Source organism: Excalfactoria chinensis, chromosome 3, assembly GCF_039878825.1.
Source record: "Excalfactoria chinensis isolate bCotChi1 chromosome 3, bCotChi1.hap2, whole genome shotgun sequence".
Lineage (NCBI taxonomy): Eukaryota > Metazoa > Chordata > Aves > Galliformes > Phasianidae > Excalfactoria > Excalfactoria chinensis.
In genome coordinates, this window is record NC_092827.1 from 60,066,912 (window position 1) to 60,080,558 (window position 13,647).

General features: G+C 37.3%; 1 protein-coding gene across 2 annotated transcripts in view; it reads right to left on the minus strand.

The window, feature by feature from the left end:
- The window catches only part of UST (uronyl 2-sulfotransferase), a 160,209-nt gene that overhangs the window by 89,971 nt on the left and 56,591 nt on the right, over positions 1-13,647 (minus strand). For both annotated transcript variants that reach the window (XM_072333475.1, XM_072333476.1), the window contains exon 2: positions 6,242-6,285. In XM_072333475.1, coding sequence (XP_072189576.1) covers positions 6,242-6,285 — 44 coding nt within the window. The remainder of the gene's footprint in view (positions 1-6,241; positions 6,286-13,647) is intronic.

The following is a 13,647-nucleotide window of genomic DNA, read 5'->3' on the forward strand; positions in this document are numbered from 1 at the left end:
ACACTAATGCCCTGGATAGTACTTACATATAGTACATAATGTGGAGTAAAATCTATCAGTGGCAAAATCGGTGATACCAGAAAGTTTCTGTTTTGTGTAACACTACAGTGGCTGCTGTGTCAAAGGCAAACAGAATCCATCTTTTAACAATGTACACAGCTTGGAAATTATACTGCAAATCAAAAGATAAAATATTCTCAGCATCTTTGAAGTAAATTAGATGAAAACTAAAGACTACTATCTTTCACAAAACACGCAGATCCACTGTCTCTCTGTCTTTCAAAAATGAAAGGCTGAAAGTATCCAGCTTAGTAAAAAGCAAATTCACTGTTATTGGAACTTTTGCAGGATGTCAGCATGCACAGTATCCCTCACGGATTTATCTTCCTGTGACAAGTAGTCTGCTAATAGAGAAAAGTAATTTATTTTCCTGAAGATTCTTTATCAATACATGAATATATATTAAAAAACAAAAAACAAAAACAAAAAACCACGAAACAAACCAACCAACCCCACAGAAATTAGTGCTCCACAACTACTCAAATGTTTGTACAACACAAACTTCACTTTATAGTAAAGATTCAATTCTAGCATTTGTTAATATCTCTCTAACACTAGGGGGATGAACCATTCACCAGTTATAGCTCAAGGAGACTCCAACTGATCATAAATAATGTACAATGGAGTAATCTTTTAGAAAAATTAGATTTTTAATCCCTTGAGATACTGCAAGTAAGGAGAATACAACTTGAAAAAAGATTAAATAATGACTCTCAATATTTCAATTATTGTTTTACAATTCCTTCAATAGAAATAGGAAAATTGTGAAATATTATACACACATATTTAAATCTAAGTATTTTATTGGCTGTACTAGGCTTAAAAGTGCACTTATATACAACAGTACTTCAAACTGTAAAGGAGATGTTTGTGATTACGGCACTTACTGAATTATCCTTCAGCATTTTATCAGCCATGTACTAACTCTCATAACCTCAGGAACATACTGTATTATTGTAATTCTGAATTCTCACAATTTTTGCTAAATAAAAACTATGTGGCACAAGTGTGCAGTGTGAAACAGCTCTTCATTTTATAATTAGGGTAACATTAAAACAGCTGAACAATACCACTATCCACGATTTTAAAATTCCTAATAAGCAAGTATCTGGAAGAACACAATCGCAATTTTCTTTATCCTACTTCAAGTCAAACAATCTCTAACAAATCAGTCACTTAATATCATACAGCAGTACAAGAGTAAAAATCCATGATCTCAAATAAGATTGCTAGAACTAAAGCAAAAGTTCAGGTGAGACAGGAAGTATTCACTCAAAAAAATCCAACTAAACGAACAATTAAACTAAAAGAAAAATATATGTCTCACAGCCATTATCTTTGTAGTGTTATCAAAGAGTTAGAGAAAATAAAGCTGACAAACATGATGAAAATGAGAACTCCAAGTAATAGAGGGCAATGCTGACATCAACTTTTGGAGTGACAAGATTAAATAACTTAAAGAAAGAAAGGTCTTTAAATAGCTGAGTGTGACAACAAATGGGTACAATGCATATCAAAAGCTGTTTGTGATACTTTGTTTTCCTGTAGCCTCGATCCATAAGAAAACATGAACACATACGTATTAGGTAAGAATTAAAAGAGTGGTGTAGAAGGAATGTATCAGCTTTCCTGCTTCAAACCATAAAATGGATTCAAATTTATTTTCTGCATGCTGTTTGTTTTGACCTCATCCTGACTCACATCCATTTTTGTATTCACTTAGTGCTTTGAAGTCCTGTCACACAAGTGCTAAGCATAGGACTTCACTGACACCTAAACAGCTGCCAAATGGCATCAGAGCCAAGACAGTCATCCTACAGGAAAGCCATCAAGAAAAAGAGATCAGACCACAACCACTTGGAAGTAATTTAAGTCATCTGTGCACACAGCTCCTTTACACATGTATATCAGCTGCACCAAAAAGTGACATATCCTGCTGTTCTTAAGTTCTCAGGGGAAAAGTTTGCATCAATAAAAATGCTAGGTTTGATGAACATCATGTCATTCGTCCTCAAATGACAGCTTCACCATCATGGATGGAGGAAAAAAAAAACAATCTCAAAAAGTATTGCTAAGGAAGTAACTATCCTGAATATTGGAAAAGAGCACATCGTATTTATTCACTGAAATGCTCACACAAGTTAGAAATCAACTGAATGTTTTCTGCCATTAATTTGCATGAATTTCACAAGTAATGTCTGAAATAGACCAACATCACTGATAGGCATTCCTTAGACACCAATCCACACCAAGCATCTGCCTACACTGAGAAACTACTGCTGCCACCTTTGCTTGAAGGTACTCCGACCTCCTGAAATGTAAACATGCTATTCCTTATTCAGAGAAAAAGTGCTATTTTCAGTTCTTCCACTGGTGGAAAAAAAAAACAACCCACAAACCAACCACAAAGCTGGTATGTAAAGTTAAAATAATAAATTGGCATCTAGCCATGATGGAAAGCCAAAACTAATACAATTTGCAATAAAATAGAAGAATACATCGCAGAACAGCTACTGTTTGTTGTATATCAACTACTGGTGACTTTCCATTGCAGCTAACTAGGTATCACTGATAGTAGCTATCATTGATTTCAACACTGCACTTTCTGTTCATTAACTTAACTTCTGGTTTTTAAGTACTTTTAAGCGGACACATAGAATACCTTTCATTCTACAGCTTGCTTCTTGAACCTACCAAATCCCCTCTCTTATGTCTTCATTTCACTCAGTGCACTCTGTAATTCCCTCCAAAGAATATAGCTGACATTAGGAATACACTGGGGAGCTTCACACAGTACTGTCAAGTAGGACTGGCCACAGTCAAATGCAGCAAGGCAAAGGCATACTTCTCTGGATAAGTGACTATTGATATCAAAAGAAAGAAATCAAGGGCTTGATTTAGGGCTTGATTCAGCAGCAATACATGCTAGTGAAGAAAGCTGCATCATGTGCTTTGTGTACTCAAAAACTGAAAATACAATTGGCAATGAAATTAAGTGTTGCTTTCAGGATAAATTTCTGACATCTCTTCATATGTCACATAAAACCATCCACTGACCTTAACCAGCTACCAGTCTAAATGCAGTTATCTATATCAATAGAGGCCACCTGAATGACAGCAATCATTACCGAGAAATTAGTTCCACTGACACAATTCCCAATTCAGACTTGAATTCATAAGAGTCTAACAAACTGCTGTTAGCCAGTGATGCAATGCATGACATTTACAGAGCAAGAGCATTACAATGCAGAACGTGACCCGAAGCAAATAGTAGGAGATATCCGCCCCTTAAATAATCCCAGTCTAAGTTTCAATTAGAAGAATGAAAAGCAAAACAAACAAAAAACCAACACTAACACCCAAGAACAAACAGGCTTGCCCAAATGTAGCCAGCCAAAGGGCTGCTCACAATGCTTACTTTTTATCAATGTCGCTAAACACAGAAAAATTCTTCAAAAAGTAAAATACCTGTGACTAATACAAGGCTATATCCTGTTACTCCACCTAATCACCAAGCTCTCAGGATGATTACAGAAAAAAGCTCTAAAACATTACTGACCATGTAATGTAGGCAGCTAATCAGAGAGTACCTACACAGTCTATCACCTAACTCTGTAATCAGCTGGCCTTTCTAGAGAGAGCTGAGCTGCAGCTGGATGAGGCCCCAAATTACGTACTTAAGAGAAATTTCCACAACATTAAATAGTAAAGTGCCTGAGTTGGATAAACCTGACAAAAAAAGGCTACTGTCCACAGGGCAGAGTTCCTATCCACAGCACTTTGAATCAGTAAAACAAAATTTCTGAAGTACCCGAAAGATAAATCTGGGTAGAATTTTCAAGGTTCAGAACTCTTATCTTCACTACTGCCTTTTCCTTACTGGCACTGCTATGTATTTCTGAATGCTAATGCAAGCATGAAAAATACAGGTCTGGAATAGGCTTTATCCTTTGGAGATAAGAGTTCATTGTGGGGAACCAGACAAACATGGTGCTTTATCTTATGGAGGCTGCTGTGCTTCTGGGCAACAGAAGCTGACTATACAAATAGCAAGGAAATTATCTTTCAAGATCCAAGGAGGATACATAAATTTCAAGCATGAAACCTTTTATTAAGCTTTAGATCTTTTAGATCTGACCCTCTATCTCAGGTAATAACGATGAAGTTAAAAAGGTTGATTTTATCACTTCTGTGTACATCCCGTTATGTCTATACATGCAGAAATCATAACGTGTGTTGAGGGTACAAAAATCAGAAGCTCATCATTCCTCTACTACTGAACAACCTGAACATCAAGATCGTAACAAATCTCCATACACTAGCTGAAAATTATAGATCTCATGTGCAGAGTGTGCAGAAATGTAGTGAAAAATCCCAGCTTATCTTCACTGAGAACGAAGCTAAATCAAATTCCTTTCCACATTAATCCAGCTGTTTCACCACACTAACTCACACATGTGGTTGAGAATTTAAATTCAACACTGGTGGCTCAGAATGTGACTTCATAGTCATTTTGACCACTCCTGCATGGGAACTGCCATCAGAATGAGTGGCTGGCCCTTCACCTCCATGCTGTCTACATGCCTTCACCTGATGCACTGCCATTCACAGTGGGTCACATTAGTCATCTGTCCGAAAGTTCAACAAGAAGAAAGATGCATTTTCAGGTAACTGCTCCAGCTCACTCATATGAACAGCCATTCCAGGACAATGGGAATTGCCCTGCTATGGAAAAAAAACAAAAAACCAAAACACTGCCAGAAGCACTCTCCATTTTTTGGCTTGAAGTCATTACGGAACCTCACCTTTTCGTGAGAAGTCCTTAAAATAGGTAAAATTTCTACTGAAAACCAAGAGGGCTTACAAAAGCATTCAGGTACCTAAGTCCCATTAAAACAACATTACCTGAAAAGTTTAATACTAAAAGTCACAAGCTTTGTTAGAAGTTTACATTATATAAACTAGCCTACAGTTACTTATTATCAACATAGTTACAAAACGTTTCCCTGCTTCATTTTGCTTCAGCATTTTACAAGTTAACAGTGAAAATTTGGCATAATTTGGAAAGTTTCAAAAAAGGTGCATGATCAAACATGGTAATGACACAACACAAAGACAGCAAAACCACAGTTCTATCCGAACACCTCAATAAGACACCACACTGCATGTACTGAAACACAGAGGATCTGGAAATATTAAAGCATGCAGGAAAACTGTTTCTTTTTCTTTCTTTTTTTTTCCAAACCACTACCATATAGAAGGAGCTACTAGAGACTTGTCCAAAAAGACAAACACAATGTAGTATCAAATCAGGTTTTACAGACTCAATTGGAATAAAGCTGTACAGGGAAAAACAAACATCATGGGACCCTGAGGGTCTGCATCAACTCTTGAAGAAACTATCATATATTGGCTCTCATCTGAAATGTCACAAGTTGATTATGGTGAGGGGACATTCAATGTTGCAGTCATACTTGATAGTAAAAGTGTACTCTTTGTACACTTACCCCCTGTAAACAGATCATTATGTATTCACTAAATGTATTCTTCTGTTCCACTTGAAAGAACTGCACCTGTAGTAGAGCCCATGCTCCAGGAACTATTACCCAGAAAAAGTCCACTTCCCTCAATAGCTCTAACATTGTTGTTGGGCTTCCTACTGTGTCCTTGCAATGTTATAGCTGTATTGATTTATAAAATGAAATAGTTAGAGATGTTTAGGTACTCAAGCATGGAGGCACATTTTTGATGCAAGCACTGAAAGAAAATAGTTCATCAGAAGCTGACCACATATGTGAGTAAATATTTTGCAAGAAAAACAACAATGCAACAACTGGCTATATTTTCAAAACAATTAAGAGATGTTTGTTCAAGAGAAGAAATGTGTTCTTTGCATGTCTGCGGACAGGCAAAACTCATCACTAGAATCTTATCTCCCTTCAACTCGATTGCAAAAATTCCATTAGTTTAATCATCCAAACATTTAATCCAAGTTACTAACAAATGCCTGAAAACTGGAGGAAAAAAAAAAAAAAAAAAAAAAAGCAAGAAATGCCAAGAGCTGATGATCTAAACACAGCAGAACGGCAATGCGCATATCCCAGAACAAGTAAACATACTATTAGAAAATAAAAACAAAGAAAAGTAAGAAGAAAGCAAATGCAAAATAACAGCATCTCACCTTTTGAGGAGGTGGTCCGTGGTCATCCAAATAAGTGGAATTTCCTACAAAAAGAAGAGGAGTAGAAATAAACAAAAATCATCCAATGAAACTTCAGAACTTGCCAATGTATAAAACCCATGCATCCCTAACCCACTGTTTCTGCGGTGTCGAATAATTCAATGAAAGTAAATACCATCTGCTTTAAATTTTACTTCCAAAGAGGAAAAAAAAAAATAAATAAATAATCTGTTTTGGCTTGATTTGTGATAAAAGATTAGATGCACAATGTTATCTTAGCATAAAATTAAATGAGCCAAGGCAGTTTTAATTAAACAATCATGGCATTCAGTTACTTGCATGACAAAAACTGTCAGCTGCACCCTGGTACACTTTAAGCTAGTGAATAAAGTTAACCTCAAAAAGATTTCTTAAATAATAAAATATCAAAGGCCTTCAACAGAGCTTGCTCTCATGAAGTTCACAAGCATTCCCTTATCTTCATTCTAACAAGGGTTTTTCCAAACCTCCAAGCTACATTTTTGTTCCCGAATAGTACAGACTGAATGGGAGATGTATTCCAAAGTCACTGCATCAGCCTTTTCAAGATGCTCTTTAAATTCAGAAGAAAAGCTTCAGAACAAAAGCTCCTAAATTTTTAAAGCGCTCCCTTTTTAGCTAGCTACCGCAAAAAAGGGCAACAATTTCAGACTCTGTACCCATTACTTACAAGTCTACACTGATAAACAAGAGTGAGCTTTCCCAGTAGAGTACAAAACCTTGGGGCAGGCTGAGAAGTTCTCCTTAGGCCCTGCACCCCTCTCCTCTCAGTCATCCTCATACCAAAGGCATAAAACAGTATCTCAGTACTAATGTTACATCAGCATGGACTACAGAGAATAACCTTTAACAGAGACTGCTAGATACTCAAACACCATAGTGAGGACTGCAAAAAGTCTGGCCCAACAGTGAGCATCTTGACTCCTAGAGTTGACTCTAGAGTCAATCAAATTCAGAGTAATGACTTGAACTCCAGTCAGAACAACTTGCAAATCAAAAGAAGAGGATGGAAAATGCAGAAATTTCCTTATGCTCCCTTCTCCTGTGAGATTTCTTTCACGGTCTCCTCAGGCTTTTAAACTGGAGTTGATCTCAGCATCAACAATGTACCAGACCAAATCAATAGTCTGAATTCTTCTAGGTTTAAAATGGTTTAAAACAAATGAAACGTTTTCAGTAATAAAAGTGAAACCATTCACTTAGTAGAAATGGATACCATAACCTTACTAAAAACACTAAAATAGTGCAACAAACACAACTGTGGTGCTGTGGGGTGGGCAGGCTCTGTGATCTGCCTGCCAGCTCCTTAACCCTAAGAAATCCTGCACATGTTATCAACAAGCATCTTGTAATAGAATCAGGCTTGCTTCCCTCTGGATGGCAAAAACAGGGCTATGCTACTTGAGCATCAATGTGTGCAAAAATATCCTGCACAGCATCCACCATGCTCAGAACCTTCTGCAGAAAACCTGCAGGAAAGAATCATTTCTAAAACAAGGATAGGCCATGAAAAGCAAAAAGCTTCTGAGTTGGGTATTTACAAATTTTATGAACTTTCAGAGCCACATTTTCATAGAATGTGTAAAAACAGTAGAAAAATCAGCATGGTAGGTACTGCAGCAGTGAATAAACATCACGTTAAAGCCAATCTGTGAACAATTTCAACCAAAAAAATGACAAAGTACAAAAACAAAAATGGCACAGTAAAAATCAGGGACTTAGGAATGAATACCATAAACACTGGAGCCACTGTTCATCAGCTGAAGTGTTTACTGCAAGTACATCAACACAGCAAGCTAACATAAGATGGAGAATATAACTATGCAGCTCTTACATGCTTTGGCACAGACAACAACTAGAACATTATACAAACACGTGTTTGACTTCAATAAGTGTCACAGCAAGAAAAAATGTTCTCTGTAGTCAATCTAGCACAGCGTTAGAAGAGATCATCACTTTTCATTAAGACTTTAGTCCACTGTCTTGAAACAACCTATTTAATTGAATTTAAGAGGAGTTTTCTGAATTCCTTTAATAAAGCTTCTGATCTTGTCTGTCACCCAGCAAGTTATTTCAACTTTTTTTTCCACAGATAAGCATTTATACCTTTAAAAACATCTTTTGTCTGCCTTATAATTTATTCTAACTTCCTTTAATAGCACGATAAATCATTAGAAAGAACAAAGTAGAAAGAATATTCAACAATCTAGACCAGTGGCATTATGCATTCCACAAACATGCTCAGCCGCACAGTTGTGCTCACTGAGCACAGTTGTCTCCAGTCTCTCTCTCGATAGAAAAAATAAATAAATAAAAATCAGCTCTATTACAGAACACAGTGAATATATGGAAGCAGCCCAATTTTCTCCATAATTTATTGTTTTTGCGGTTAAGTGAATCAGATGTATGCAAAATCTTTGGGGAAACCCTGTGGTTATGTTCCTTTTTTTCTTGGAATCACAGAAGAGTGGGGATTTTTGCTTGAAGCAAGCCAAGTTTGAACAGAGAAAGATGGTCATTTTCCAGGATTAAGGACAAATATGACGGTTCATAACTACAGAAGACAAGAGTAGTCCTGGGGAATAGAAAAAATAAAAAGAACTGAAGAGTAAGGGAAGGTGGTGGTAAATGGGTCTGTGTATGAACTGAAGATCCTTCAGTAGTAACTGAAACACAGTCACTTCATGGGAACAATTTAGATACCATGTAGAAAAAACTGCACTGAGATTAAAGGAGATGAAGCCAACATGGAAAATGTGGCACTTCCACTATTTTCCTGGAGCTGAGTTTTCCCTTGGTAGGGAAGGATCACAAGAAGCAGTCTAAAGGAACTGGGATGCAGCTACTGCCAAATCTATCATGTCTGCTGAAAATCCCAGTCTGTTCTCTTCACTTGATGGCTGCCTCCAATTTCTAGTAGACAATGCATTCTTTATTGGCATACCATCCCATAGATCATCTGGGGTCTAACAGAAAGAAGTAGCCTAATAGCTGTCTGATGAGTGTTCTGTGCTAGAAAAGAGGGCTTTGAAGAATGGCTGTTCCATGAAGCACTCCTAATCGTTAAGGACTGCACCTTCAAAATAAATAGAAGCATCAGTGACGCCTCAGAAGAGGATTAGTTCTGCTCTGCTTCCAGCCAAAAGTTATTTCAACAAAAAATCTGAAAATCCACCCCAGTCAACATTAGTTCAGACAAACAGTTGGTTCTCGAGTGTCAACTGTCAGTTTATACTACACTCACTAATTTCTTTCCACCATGAACAATTTCTCAGTACTGTAAAGACTGTGAAGGCTCTACCGGTAACAGCATTAACTTGAACAGGATGCTCATGGATACCTAGACTAGCCAGAAGCAACAGACTTGAGGTGTCAGGGTGTTCTCGGTCTTCTATAATTTATACGTCTCTGTTTCTTTTTCTAAGGGAGTGGTGAACATCCTTAGAAATGTATAGATTTTACACATCTGAAATAATAAGATGTTTTAAGTTATCATTTCAAGGAGCCCTTCAAGGATTAAAGGCAGGAAGGGGAACATGGACTACAACTATCAGTTAGCAGAGTGATGTTGCCCAGTTCAAATCCAATGCAAAAGGAAAACTGCTGAGGTCAGCAGAGCTGTAACAGTTTAAAGGCAGAACATTTTTTCACAGGTGTGTAGAGATTAATACAATAAAACCCTACTGACCAGTCTGTACTGGAATACAGAGTGATTTACTGCATTTTCTTCCATCACACATAAAAGCTCCTGTACCTACAAGTGGTTTCCTCAGCGTAAGACTAACACGCTGGAAAATATTTCATTTGAAGTTGAAAAAACACACAGCAAGTATTATTTTTATTAAAAACATTCTGAAATGGATTTTTCTGCTTTCTTCCTTGCCTTCCAAAATAACTTGGTTATTTCTGATTTTTAACGTCATAAATACCTCCCCAAATAACCCCAACGCTATGTATTAAATTCATTCTGTCTCACTGCATGCAGTGAAACACAGAAACTGAAAGATGACCAAAACACCTATTTGGTGTTACTTTCCAGTCACTGAACATAGGAAACTTCATTAAGATACAGTTCAGATTTTTTTACCTACAAGTTTTCTCTCTGTAATACAAAGAGAAGAGAAACTGGCACACTCAAGAACAGTTTGTGAAGACAGAGGCTAAATGCTGCTTATGTAATGTATATAAAAATACTTCTATTATATAGACATGAAGGGTTTAAATAAACATAGGTTCTAAAGCAATGTAGAATATACATCAGAGAAAGATTCCAAGGGAAATAAAATAATTTTTTATATATATATATATATATATATATATATGTAAACGCTGACTTTCTTTATACCTACAAGCTTGACCAAATCTGCTACTGTTTATAAGCTTCTCTTTTCATGTATTCAGACTACAGTTAGCTTGCTTTATAGATCCATTTCTTAGGAATTTCCTAATTTCTTTTCTTAGGAAAAATGTCCACACTATTTGCATTTGTTACATTCAAACACACTGAATATGTAACTACAACAAATAGAAGAAGAAATTCAAAACTTTCTGTGGTTTAGTTCAAATAACAAACTGAAGTTCTGATATGACCACATCTATCGTAATGGTGTGAACTACAACAAGCACTATGGTGGAAGTGTCACAGGCTTTGGTTTATCTGCAACATAATGCTTCTTGCTTTGCTCCCATCCTCTAATGACAAACTCTTTAGTCTATAATTGTCCAAGATGAAAGATACATTTTAATAAACATTTAGAAATGCTGGCCAGATGAAATGGAATCTGAATATTTGATAATGAAAGCTCTTGGCTAAAACTGCTCTCAAATAAGGAGAAAAGATCTCCCATCTTAACAAACTCACACAGAACCAGGTAGTCTGAAGTCAAGAAGCACATTTTTCTATTCTGAGCAACAAGATGCATTCTTCCTATATACATGACAAGTAGCTGGGTGTTTTGTGCTCAGATTTTCTGGGAGACCCTTCCCAACCTGCATGGTTGGTGCAGGCAGGACAGAGGACAGCAGATGACAGGCACAGCCCTCCTCCTATATAGAGGACAGACTCCAGGAGGCACAACCACACTGCACTGAGTGGTTAAGCTTTGTTTCAACCTGCCTGCTACAGAAAGTTAACAAATCTTTCCACAGTGAGTGTACAGACCTGTGTTTCATTTTACTGTTTGTTTTGTCAATAAACTGCTTTAACTACTACTGAGGGTAGAAAGAAGAAAGAAAATGGAGCCGAGTATGAAAAACAACCATAGCAGGTATTGCACTTGAAGTACAGCCCTCTTTATTGAGACAGTGCAGAGAAAACCTAATGACCAAAAAAACCATGAGGTGCTATTAAGCCAATCTATTTCAATTTTACTTGAATGCATTTCTCCATGAGAACAAAGGCTGCTGTTTATCCCTGCTGCCAGCTAGCTCTTAGCTAAATGCACTTCAAAGCTCCATTAATCTATTCTTCATCTTCCTTCTGTTTTTCACCTGGTTCTCAAATTTTGCTTGCTGATATCACACAGCAAGCAAGTGCTGATTAAAATAAGGGGGTTTTCTTTTCAAAGAAGTTTTTTATCCTACCTTCCATCAGAAAGTATGCCAGATATTTTGCAATGACTTGTATTTCCTTAGTAAGATTCACCACAAGAAAAAGGCAGACTCAATTCTATAATTAAATACAAATCCACGCTCCCTGGCCTCTTTTGGGGATTCCCTTCAACAAGCAGTCTCTTTGAGATGCATACAATAGCAATACTTAAAGCCAGGTGACTGCAAAACTAGCTGTTCAAAGTTTAAGGGGCAAGCTGAGTAGAGCCAGCAGACTGACAGTTGAATTGCCACCTATTCAAACCACACAGGCAGAAACACTGGCCCTGACTTTATTTCCTAACCTGCTAACATGAGGGTGACACTGGTAACTGTCAAATTGCTTTCATTGCATACCAACGGGACTCTCATAACAGAAAATGTCAAGTTTGGTTGCAGATTGAAGCATGATGTTTTGAAGTGAGCTGAGCTTAAAGAAATTCAGGTTGTGCACTTAGGAAACTGCCTGTGGCAATCTGCACTAACTGCTGTCTGAGAATGCACAGAAAAGGAATGAGTGAAAATCTGTTGGAAAGACAATACACTGAAAACAATCATCAAAACCTAACACTTAAACTGAAAGGGCAGAGCACAGAAAACTGCTGTGTTGAGTTTTGAGGATGGGACTGGCCATGGCTGGGGATTGTTAGGAGCAGATGAGCAAGACACTACCAGGTATCACTCTGCTGCTTCAGATCAAATAAATTAAAGCAGCTCCTATTCTAGTCTTATTTTCTTCTTCTTTTTCCTTTCCTTTTCTTTTTTTCCTTTCCTTTTCTTTTTTTCTTACTCCAGTAAGCTTCCCCTAGGGCGTTGTTCTGGGGCCTATCTTCAATACTTTATTTCATTACTTGAAAAATGCATTAGAAAGCAACGGTATTAAATTTGATAGCAATACCAAATGAAGAGATTTGACACCTGCAGAACCTTTGAGACAGATGGAGTCCAAAAAAAGACCAATTGCTCAATGTTCTGAGAACACCCTAGAGAATTCAGTAAATAGAAATGTAAAAAATCCAACTCAGCAACATTTTCAAGAAAACAGAATGGGAAACAAAAGCGAAAGTGCAGAAAAGAGCGCAGAGAGATCCGATGGGAAGTGAATACCAATTTGCTTCCTTTGGATTTCTTTGAGTACCCTGTGAAAAGTTTTCAAAAAGATCTTCCCATTCCAGCTGAATGTACAGTAATACTTTCACTAACTTGGCAAAACATCCATTTTGACTAAGCTACCTATGAAGACATTTTTTAAGGTTTAGCATTAGCCTATTTCCTCCTCTGCCAGAAAGCAGCATATGAGGATACGCAAAGACCGTTTGTCCACATCAGATAAAATCTCTTTTTGCTACTGCCCTGCAGAATGCATGAGACAAAGAACCTCTGTTGGGCAGAAGATGCTGACAAGAGTCATGAAACTTACCCTCTTAATGCTCACACTCTCCCCTATACTAGAGAGTAGGGCATCAAACTGAGTGAACTTCCAGGCTGTCATCTAAAGTATTGCAATTCCACAGATAAACCTTGTTTTTAAAGACTGCCTACCAAAGTGACGACAATTTAAAGATAGGTACAATAGCTGGATACTGGACATAATGATGAAGCTTCAATAAAGACTCCGTCAAGTGCAAGGCCTCTTATTCTCATTTCACTCTGCCATTCAGACTGGAAGCTCCAGGGAATCTGTATCGACCAGACATCTTTTCAGATGACACCATTCTCAAGAGTTTCCTATTACATCAGCTCCAGACAGCAGCACTGGTCTTTTACATATGTTTTTC